Source organism: Solanum dulcamara, chromosome 12 (genome assembly GCF_947179165.1).
Source record: "Solanum dulcamara chromosome 12, daSolDulc1.2, whole genome shotgun sequence".
NCBI lineage: Eukaryota > Viridiplantae > Streptophyta > Magnoliopsida > Solanales > Solanaceae > Solanum > Solanum dulcamara.
This window is the reverse complement of record NC_077248.1, coordinates 25,007,630-25,019,868: the sequence shown is the minus strand read 5'-3', so window position 1 is coordinate 25,019,868 and position 12,239 is coordinate 25,007,630. Positions and strand designations below refer to the sequence as shown.

At 37.5% G+C, this 12,239-nt stretch overlaps 1 protein-coding gene across 1 annotated transcript; it reads right to left on the bottom strand.

Annotated features, from left to right (window-relative positions):
* Window positions 1–4,685: 4,685 nt before the first annotated feature.
* On the bottom strand, window positions 4,686–5,258 carry LOC129875694 (uncharacterized). The gene has a single exon (XM_055950961.1). The coding sequence runs from the start codon at window positions 5,256–5,258 to the stop codon at window positions 4,686–4,688; it is 573 nt and encodes a 190-aa protein (XP_055806936.1).
* Between the last annotated feature and the right edge of the window lie 6,981 nt (window positions 5,259–12,239).

Genomic DNA, 12,239 nt, shown 5'->3' with positions numbered 1-12,239 from the left:
TAATCCCCATATTTTCACAATACTTATTGAACTCATTTGAAGTGTATTCACCACCATCATCCGATCTCAAAGACTTCAATATACAACCACTTTGTCTTTTAACAAAAGCTTTAAATTTCTTAAAAACTAAAAATACTTGAGACTTGTTACTCAAAAAATACACCCAAGTCATCCTTTTTTAAGTCATCAATAAAGAGAATGAAATATTTATTTTGTCCTAAAGATGATGTCTTCATAGGTCCACACACATCAATGTGAACTAGTTCACGTTTTTCAGTTGCCTTCCAAGTAGCACTTTTAGGAAATGATTTCCTGTGTACCTTACCCATCTGACATACCTTGCAAACTTATTTAGATAGTGAGATCTCAGGTAACACTTTAGTCAAGCCTTTCTCATACATAGACTTTAAAGTAGCATAGTTAAAATGCCCATATCTTTTGTGCCACAACCATGACTCATCCTGTTATACCCTGTACTTTTGTACCTTGGAAAGTTTTCAAGCTTCTTGAAAGGCTCTTAAGTTTCTTGAAAGGTTCGTAGGCTTCTTAGAAGTTACCTTGTGAGCCGAATAATCTATAATGCTACCAAACGACTCTAAGGGAGGGAGAATGTGACACCCCATAGTAGGGAAGATTGGAAATATGGTTATAAGAATCCGAAAGAAGTTAGAGACTACGTAATGAGTCGTAGGAATCGACTTATTTATGTAAGCTACCAACTTGAAAATCTTACGTACTTAAACTACTTGAGTACATACCAAGCTTATGTAGCAAGGATTACAAAGGTTCGTAAAGCAAGACGAGATTACGAACTCACGAGAAGAAAAAGAGGGTGACACGTGGAAGCAAGAGAGAGTGCCACATGACAGCAGCTGGAAGTGCCACGTGGAAGAAGCTGGGAGTGACATGTGGCAGCAGCTGTAACAAGGGGGTGGGCCCCCATCTTCCACGTGGCAGCCCAAGGGTGGAGGAGAGGGTGCGTTGGCCTTATTAGGGCTCGACATGTATCACGACTTAGGTATTGACACATGTCACCCCTAAGGTGGCCTATATATATATGATTTATGGTCATCTTTATCCAAAAAAAGTCATTCTTATCCAAGGAAATTTCTAGAAAAAAAAGAGAAGAGAAACCTTAAGTTAGAGAGAAGAGAGCTACGGATTTTGGGAGAAAAAAAGTATGTTCTCCAATTTCATTTCATGAATTAATTATATAGGGTATACCAAGAGGGTATGAAGGTGTTAGTAATGTAAATTTATGGTTTGGATCAGCACTAAAAGGATAGAAAACATCCACGAAGTTTCAGCCGCGCTAGGAGAACTTTCGAGGCGAGTTTTGGCGAGTTTTGATTAGTTCTAGGCAAGGTAAGGTTTTTTCTTTGAAATCGAGGTTTATGATGTTGTTATTAGGTATATTAAATGTCTTAAATGAGGATTGAAGTGGAGAAATTATATAAGTATGCTTGATGTTAGAAACAAACTAAAATAAAGTCATTATAGTTAAATCGAAGTCGAGTAGTGTGTTGTGATTGTGGTGCTGAGGTTTCACCTGGTTGGATGGCGTGTTGCAGGGATGTAAAGTGTTCTAAAAGGGGTGTGGGTACTTCTGGTTGAAGCCACACGACCCTCCATTTCGTATTGGTAAAGGTTTTACGAAATAAAGGTTAAAAGCTCTATTTTGGTATCGTAGTTTTGAGCTAGTTGTTTGGAGTTGTATTGAGTAATGTTGAAGTGATTTGATTTTATATATATCTGCTGGTTGTTTTTGGTAATATGGATGCTAAGATTAGCAGTTGTATAGGGCAAGTTATAGGGGAGATGCTGTCCGATTTCCGATAACTTCGGAACTAGTAGTAAACTAGTCGAGGGAAATGGATAAGGAAATGATTCCTATGGATACTTGGTTGTGGATTTGGAAGTTGGATAGCGGAAGGTTATTAATCTTAGTATTGTTCCATGTTAAATAGGTTCAAAAGACGACGAGGCAAACGTGGTGAAGGGTAACCCATAAGAGGTATATGAAGCTACCTTCTTTCTCTTGGCATGTTTTTGGCATAAGTATGTAAAGCTACCCTTCTTCTCTCTTGATATGTCTTTGACATCAGATATGATGTTATGATGAAATGTTTATGGTATCGAGTCCCTTGATGGGCCAAGTAGGATATATATTACTATCTAAGGATCGGGTCATACGTTCCACGACACATATATGTATGACGACTATATGAGGGGAAGTAGAGAGTATGTAAAGATTATCTCTTCTTTTCTCTTGGCATATATTAGTCATAAGTGGTTGGTATATGTACTGTGGGGATAATTCCATTCATAGAACCCCCAGTATGGTTCATAAATCTTATTCACTTCTTGATGTTAGAACTCCTGCAATAGTTGAGTTATTGTCTTGTAAGTCTTCTACATGATGAAAGGTAGTACACGTGAAGCCTATACCTTCCTTCTCTTGAAATGGATTAATGTAAGTGAAACGGTATACAATATGAGTTAGAGGTAATTCCATTTATAGGTTCCGGGGGTAACTCATGGCTTGTACTCACTTATGAATGTTAAAGGTCCTAAACCAGTTGAAATACTACCCTCGAGCCTTCCATATGTTGGGTAGTAATTGGATACGCAAGCTCATATTCCTAAGGGCTCTAGGGCGATGAATGTCTCTGATTGCATAAGATGCGTAGCATTATCTTGATGCACGTCTATGACGCCTGAGGCGCCACTTAATATGATCCCTAATGACCCTCAGAGGGTACTCAAGACAATTAAGAATAGGTTCACTTGTCTATTTCATGGAGTCTCAGATAATGATTTAGCTTGCATATAGTTACTCACTGCTCTGCTCGTGTATATGGTTAATATATCTTCCATCGAGTCCCTCACAAGAGGGCCGGGTATGACCGAGTCCCATAAAGGGCCAGGTATAATATAAGATGATATAAGTATTCACCGAGTCCTAGAAAGGGCCAAGTATGACCGAGTCCCATAAAGGGCCGGTATGACCGAGTCCCATAAAGGGCCGGATATGACCGAGTCCCATACAGGGATGGGTATGACCAAGTCCCATAAAGGGTCGGGTATGATATATGTATATGATGGTAAGATGACATGATTATTGACCAGGTCCCATAAAGGTTCGAGTACGGTATATATATGCTTATGATGACATAATGATACCTTTGTAACACCGAGTCCCACAATAGGCCGGGTACAGAATATGACACTGAGATACATAACATCATTTTAGAAGATGCAGCTACAGTGATTTATTAATTTTTATACTTGTTCCCTGCATCCCTATGTCAATTATGCGCTCCTTGTGGTATTTTATGCTTTACATACTCAGTACACATATTGTACTGACCCTTTCTTTCTGGAGGGCAGGGGGAGGGGGGGAGGGGGCTTCATTTCATGCCCGCAGGTATAGATACATACTTTGGGGATCCGCCAGCGTAGAAGTCCCACTCAGCAGTTCAGAGGTGCTCCATTATGCTGGAGCCTAGATTTTGGTACTAATTCTTGATGTATATATTTATTTGTTCACGGGTACGGCGGGGGCCCTATCCCTCCTTTTGTTACTATTCCTACTCTTAGAGGTCTGTAGACATGTATGTGGGTTGTATATGTACGTGTGTACAGTTGTGCCTATATGTATTATGTTTTAGGTCATTTTCTTTGTCGTGGCAGCCTTGTCGGCTCGCGTGTGTGTTCATTATGGAACGACCCTACATGTTACGATAGCCTCGTCGGCTTATACGGTGTGTTTCCTTATGGTGTCTATTGGTACGTTATAACTCACATAGGAGGCATGTTTACTTATAGTTAGCAGGGGTACACGTGAGTGTCCAGTTCAGGCACCCGTCATAGCCCGTGGGGTTGGGTCGTGACACATCCATACTTGCAAAATTTGCACTATCAAACTTCCCATCTAAAGGAAAAGATTTATCCACCATTTCTATTTTAGCAATCAAACTATCTTTAGAGTCAAAAACCAAATAATGTTTGTCCATAAAAAATAAGGAACAACCTTTCAACATCATTTGAGCCATACTTAGCAAGTTACATGCTAAACAAGGAACATACAACACATCATGTATAAACTTTGTACCTTGTGTAGTTTGAAAGGCAACTGAACCCGTTCCATATGCATCGACTGTTTCACCATTTTCCATGTTAACTTTAGCTTTGATCAACTTATCAAGTGTGTGAAACAAGAGCTCATTGTGTGACATATGAATCGTGCATCCACTGTATATGAACCATGAGTATTAGTTGCTTGTGTTTTATTTGTGAGAAGACATAAACAAGCTTTCTTCTTCCTTTTCCGACACTTTAACAAAATTTGCCTGCTGTGCATGATGTTGTTGTGGTTGATTCTACTTGACCCTACAGTTTTTCTCAATATGACCCATCTTTCTACAGAATCTACACTGAATGGATGGATTTCCTTTGAACCAACAATCTTTTTTTATGATTGGTTCTTTTACAATGGCTGCAAGGTGGAAACTTCCCTTTCTTTGAAGATTCCTTCCATGGTTTTCCCTTTGCTACTTTATCTCCTTCCATCCTTCTATTGTCCTTCACAACCTGCTTGCCTTTATGTTGTGCCTGAAATGCCACTTATGCTACTTCTCCATCTCTTATACTTGATCTTTGTTCTTGGGCTTGCAACTTGCTGATCAGTTTTGCAACCGATAAGTCTTTAAATCACAAGATTCCTCTATTGCTGAAATCTTGGACTCGAACCTTGCTGGTAAGCTTATCATCATCTTCTCCACCACCTTTGAATCTGGAAAGGTTTCACCAAAAAGTCTTATTTTGCTTACAATTTTCACAAGTTTGGCAGAATACTCTTTCACAGTATCTCCTTCTTTCATCCTTAACATCTCCAATTCTCTTTTGAGAGTTAAGAGTTTGACAATTTTCACTCTATCACTTCCATCGAACTCATCTTTTAGCTTCTCCCATGCTTCTTTAGGTGTTTCAAAAGTCATTATTCTTGTGAAAATCATATCTGAAAGTGCTGAATGAAGACATGTGAGAGCCTTTGATTTCCTTGACTTTGCATCTTTATAAATCTTCATTTGTGCAACTGTTAGATTTGGTCCAAGTGGAGGAAGATCATCTTCTCTTTCAATTGTTTTCCATAGACTAAGAGCTTTGAAATAAGCCTTCATCTTTATCACCCATATGTGATAATGTTTTCCTGTAAACATAGGAGGGTCTGCACCCAAGAAGCTGTTGGATGCCATGTTACTGCTGCTCATCTCACTTAGAAGAACTGGAGTAAACCTTAGCTTTCTTGCTTTCACAGATCCCTCAAGAAGAAGGGTTCTTGATACCACTGTTAGACTTTTAAACTTTTAAGAAAAGATAAGATTCAACAGAATATTTATTTCATTCATATAGCATATTACAAAAGACTTACACATACATCTATATAAGCTTTTCAAAAAATAGTCGATACCATACCTATCCAACCACTTACAAAACATATTCCATAAAATAAGGATTACCTTTTCTTTACAAACCAAACATAATATTTAAAAGAAAACACTATTAAACTAAAGACTATCTAGAAAATCTCATTTCCTAACACAAACAAGGTCAACCTAACATGCTCTTGGCAGACATTTGAGTAGTTGTAGGTGTCACTGTGTTATTTCTAAAATGCGAGGTAAATGATGATGAAATACATGCATTTTGGTCCCAACATCACTTTGCATGATTTGTAGGCTGAAACCATGAAAAATGCACGTCCAAACACTATTTTATTGATTAATGTGAGAGCATTAAGATAACTATTAGGGGTCGTTTGATGTAAGGGATAAATATAAAAAGTTCTGGGATAAAAAAATAGTTTAGGAATAAAATTATGGTGTTTTGTTTGGTTGAAAAGTTTGAGATAATTTATCCCACCATTTATACTGTAGTAATGGGATAAGTTGTCCCACCTTATTCCAAGATAACTAATCCCGTGATAATTAATCCTTGGATAACTTGTTTCCAACCAAACGACCCCTTAGTGAAGTGATGTCAAACACAATTTACATAATATTTTTTTTCTTTGATTTTATGTGTCACATTTTTTTCTTTTTAGTATGTCAAAAGAGAATGACACATTTTAATATTTTAAAATAATATAAATTTAAATTTTTAAACCTCATTATTTATGACTCTATATTATAAGTCATAAAGGTAATCTCTAATAATTACTAAAATAATTTTTTAATTACAAGTCCTAACATATTAGAATTATTTTGTATTCAAATAATTTTTTTTATTGTCTTGTATTTAACTTATTTAGAGAGTAAAAAAAATGGATGTGATTTAATTTATCTTTTTGAGAAAAATTGATAATTAATATGACTAATTATAATCTTACTACATTTTAGGAAATTGTTGAGATTACATCTGTTACACCCCACCCTTTTTAAACTCAGAATGTCTCATAAGTTCCTTGGATATTATCATGTGAGCCGGATACGCTACGACACTATCAAACGGCTCTAAGGAAGGGAGAATGTGATACCCCATAGTAGAGAAGGTTGGAGATGAAATCATAAGAGTCCGGAAGGAATTGGAGGCCAAGTAATGGGTCGTAGAACTCGAATTACCTACATAAGCTACTAACTTGGAAGTCTTACATACTTAAGCTATTGGAGTACGTACCAAGCTTGCGAAGCATGGATTACATAGGCTCTTAAAATGAGATGAGATTACGAACCCACGGGAAGGGAACAAGATGAAATGAGGAAGCCAATAAGAGAGTGACACGTGATAGCACCTCAAGCAAGGAGGTAACCCACCTGCCTGCTTGGGGGTGGGGGGTGGTTGCATAGTTAGGTGGTCCAATAAGGGTTGGACACGTGTCACCCTTAGAGGATGACATGTGTCACCTCCTAAGCCAACCTATATATGTATGTATTATGACTAAGTACTTCATTACATATCCAAAAATCAGCCAAGAACTTAGAAGAAAAACGTGAAGAAGAGAAAGGAGAAAGGCAGCCACGTTTTGGAGAAGTTAAGGTAAGTTTCTTACTTTTCTTCCATGAATTAATTATCTACGGTGTTTCTCAATTACGTGGAGGTGTATATATGTATATTATGATGCCTACGGAACCATATTTTCAGTTCTTCACTTGGAAAACTAAGAGAAACTTAAAGAGAAAACGCTAGGGCATAGACCCATTTTTGCAGGGGACAGTTGTTAGTAATATTGGTATAACTTCTTGTGTATAGCTTAGTTTCGGGTGATTCAATATGTTTTGGAAAGGTATTTCATAGTTATATAACCTTTATTTAGACTTTCAAATCCAGTTTTGCTTTTACCTTCGCGAAAAAGGGTGATGAAGTGTAGAGGAGGTACTGCCCAGATTTGGTTTTGGAAATCCTACACGGACAGCTGTGAGTATTTTGGTCATATATTTTCATACACAATTGCTGTAGGGGTAATTCAAAATTTTTTGCGACCTTGATAGACATGTGTATAACTTTCATTGAGGCCACAAATATTGTTTCCTTCAATTACCCCTTCGAAACTAAGCGACAATACAAGACAGTAGGCTGTCCAGAATTCACGTTTTGATAGGTTTGGCGAGTTTTGACCAATTTTGGGAAAGGTAAGGTTTTTACTTTCAATTTGAAGCTTATTGTGTTGTTATATGGTGTATTACACCCCTTGTATGCTGCTGAAAGTTTACAAATGTCATAGAAATGCTCGACGTTCGAAATAAACTAAATTGGAATTGCTATAGTTAAATTGTCGTCGAAGGATAGTGTTGTTCGTGTGAGGTGATGCTGCAGGGGTGTGATGTGTTGTTGAAGGGCCTAAATATGTTCTAATGTGGGTTAGGGTACTTCTGGTTGAATCCACATGACCCCTCATTGCGTATAATGAAAGGCGTTACAAAATAAAGGCTAGACGCCCTATTGTGCTACCGTATTTTTGAATAAGTCTTTTGGAGTTTATGTTGTATATTGTTGGTGTGAATTGCTGCAGGTTGTTGTTGTTGGTTGGATGTAGGTCTTAGGGACCTAATTGGAAATTTGGATGGGGCACATTATAGGGGAGGTGCTGCCCAATTTTGGTCGACGCCTTAGCAAATAATAGAACTAGTCGGGGAAACGACTAAGGAAATAGATTCCATTAATAGTAAGAGTAGCCTAGGGTGTTGGAAAGTAAAAGGAGTTGATATTCATACTACTTTCATGTTGAATAGGTTCAAAGGACGGCGAGGCAAGCAGGATAAGAAATAATTCAGACAAGGTATGTGAAGCTTCTCTTGGCATGTTGTTGACATAGTGCGTAAAACTATCTTTCTTTCCTGTTGGCATGTCATAGCCTTAGGTGGTTTGTGGATGAAATGTGGGAATAATTTCATTCCCAGAACTCCAAGTATGCCTCCTAATCCCCATCCACTGTTTGATAATAGAACCCCTATAAAGATTGAGTATTGCCTGTTAAGGCTTCTAAGTGTTAAAGAGTAGTTTATGAAAAGCTATCTCTCCTTTCTCTTGATATATACTTGGCATGAAAATGAGGTTATGATGCCATGGTTGTTCACTGAGCCCTAGAAGGGGACGGGTATGAAATATCCACATAAAGGAAAGTACAGACTATATATAGTTTATTCTCTTTCTTCTTCTGGCATGTCTTAGTTGTAGGTTAAACAGGATATGAGTTCCGGGGTAACTCCATTCTTAGCATCTCTTATTTACGTCTGAATATCGGACTTTTATAATAATTGAACTATTTCCCTGAAAACTTCTCTATGCTAAAGAGATAACAAATGTACAGGCTCCAAGTCTTACAGGCTATATGTTAACAAATGTTTCTGGTTTCATAAGCGATTTGGATTTACTTTAGTACATGTCTAGGAGCTTCGAGATTATAATTGATATTGCCCATAATGGCATTTAGAAGTCACTCGAGATGACTACACCACTACTTGAGTCCTCCGAATAAATTTTAATCTTCTTATACGGTCAAGTCTCTAATAATGATTTAAATTGCATATAGTTACTCACTACTCTACTCGTGTATATTGCAACACTTCTTTTCCTAAGTCCCGGGCCAGGATATGTTATCGTGCACAGTTCACTGCATTATTCCCTGAGTCCCTTAATAGAGAGCCAGGATACGTGTATAGATATATGATGATGTGTTGTAATAAGGTGGTGATGGCACTGAGGCCATGATGGTTTTACAGAGGTGATTCACCGGACCCCCGGAAGGGCCGGCTATATGATATGATTCGAACATGCATGTTTTTGTAATTCACAAAGTACAGGTACAGGTTTCTGAATTGATATCTTATCCCCTGTTTCTCTATCTTAGATATGCTTCCAGTGTATTATGTTACATTTTACATACTCAGTACATATGTCGTACTGACCCCCTTTCTCGGGGGGCTGCATTCATACTGCAGGTACAGATACAGATTTTGGGAGTCCGTCAGCTTAGGATTCCATGCAGCTCAGCTGGAAGAGGCTCCATTGTATCAGGGCCTAGTTTTTGATACTGTCCACGGATATATAAAAATTGTTTTATCCATTCACGGGTACAGCGGGGGCCCTATCCCGCCATATGTTGTCGTTTATATTTTTAGAGGTCTGCAGACATGTATATGTGGGTTGTATATGTCAGTTTGGTTCAGCTGGGTCTATATGATATATTGTACATGTTGTTATGTTATGACAGCCTTGTCGGCTTGTTTGCCCTGTCATGTTGTGATACAAATAAAAAAGGCTACAGGTATATGTAAATGTTATCACCCAGTGGGGCTCTGTTACATGATATTGTTTTATTTACAGTTCAATGTGACCACAGCTGATAGATATGTGTACGGGGGTCCAAGTCTGACCCCGGTCGCGACCTACGGGGTTGGGTCGTGACAACATCTTCCATTTTTTCAAAAGTAGAAGAAGAAATCCCTAATTCTCTCTCCACATTCTTCTTTCAAAAATCTTATACTTCTTCCCATCTCTCTCGATTTGTTCAATTTCTCTCATTCTACAATTATTATCAATTTAATCGTGTGTGTTTCAATCATATTTTGTGCAGAGTTCTTTCATCCACGACTATTAATTACTAATTTTATATTTTTCTTGGAGTTTTCTTCCGTTTTTTTTCTGGGTTTTCTTTATTCTATGTTTTCAATTTGAAAATCATGTCCTACGTAAAAATTTTTGGGATCGATATATACCCAATCTATACGCTACTTATTTTAGGTCATCAATGTTTAAATTTTTACTAATGCATACAAACCGTTTAAATTATAATTTCATTAGCTTTAGTTTAGTATAGTCTTTTGAAACCAATTTATACACACATATTACATACACCAAAAAAATTATACATGTTTGAGTTCTTGATGTATGAACTAGGAACTAAAATAGGTATAATATCCTTTTTTCACGAGATTTTGATTTGTTGAAATCTATTTATATGTATTTATTAGAACATACAAATCTGATTTTCATTGTTAGTTTAATCAATCAGATTGAAACATGTATATATATCAATTCCATACACTAACAAAGACTACTACCTTTGACGATGAAAACAAAACATTTCTTCAACAAAGAGCAAGATCCTGAATTTCGATCTAGAAGAAAAACTATGTATTTTAATGGAGTTTCAATGCAATAAGATAAATAAATTAGATATTTAAGAGAGAAAATCAATAGTATAAGAAGGAACACCAACAAAATTGTTGAAAAAAATATAGTTGATTGATAACAACAAAAACCATGATCAACTGATTGGGAGAAATTCATGGAATTAATATACCCTTTTAGTTTTAAAATATTATATTTAGGAAAACGATATTGATTAATTATATTGTAACACCCCCCAAAATTCTTCACTAGGATTCGAACCATTCTTCGTATACGTGTAGGATCGAAACTGACTATTGTGAGGTATATGCATGAGTTAGGATGAGTTCCCGAGTAGTCGAAGAGCGTTAGAGGTGATGTGGGGTCATAAAGGATCCCTAGAACCAAGCTAAGCCCAAAGAATTCATCCTGGCCAAGTTTTTGAATGAGTCCGTATAAGGGGTCGACTTCTAGCGACCATATCTTTTGAAATAGGACGATCTGGGTGGCCCATGACCTATTGAATTAAAGGTCTTCGAGTCTTCTTACCATCGCCACCAAGATTGTAATTTTTGGAGTTCGGAGTCAAAAGTTATAACTATCCTAAGATGGACTAGTACTGCAGAAATTTCAGGCCTAGGTGACAACTGCTGGAAACCTGGGCTTGGCGCCGCAGTGGCGCGATGCGCCTTTATCGCGCCAGAAACAAGCCTCAATAGTTTGGTCCCCAGCGCGGCACACTACTAGGAGATGTGCAGGGTTTTTAAGCCTATTTTCCAGAAACCAGAAAATATGGGCTTGGCGCTATAAGGGCGCGACGCACCACTATCGCGCCACAAAACAACCTCAGTAGTTTGGTCCTTGGCGCGATGCACCACTATCATATGTGCAGGTTTTACGCCTAAATTCAACTTGGCGCCGCAGTGGCGCAAAGCGCCACTATCGTGCCAAGAGTGTTTTAGCCGTTTTTTTTCCAGATTTTCGAAGAAAGGGCAATTTGGGTATTTCCCAAATTATATATACACAAGCCTTGAACATTTTTGGATGATTATTTCAGTCCATATATCTCTCTCTAAAAGCTCTAGAAGTGTCCCTCTCTTCCTCTTCTTCTCCATTTCCAATAAGGATTGCTTCAAGAGGTTCAAAGATTCAAGCTTTCCATTGAAGACCCAACATCAAGGTTTTCTTCAAGGCTTCACTAAGGTATGTAAGGCTACTCAAAGCATGGGTTGAGTCCACCCATGTGCCCTACATCTTCTTTTGATTTATTGTCCATAAGAATGAAGCTTATTGATAGAGGTAGGTCCAAATAGGTCCTTTTCATCTATTACCCTAATTTCTATTATGTGGATGTTGTGGAGTCGAGAAAGTGATGTGCTTCATGTTGTTATGAGTTGATTGAGATAAGAGGTCGAACTTATATTGTTAATTTCTTAACTATGTTGATTATGATAAAGAATGTCAATTTTCTTAAATATGTTGCTTATTCTTGAATTGTTGATTTAAAACCTTGGAGTTGTGTTGAGTCCCAAAAGATATGATTGGGATTGATCGGATAATATGATTGGGAGAGATTTGATTGTGATAGAGTTGATGAGTTGACAAGGTTGTAAATGAGACTTGTCAAT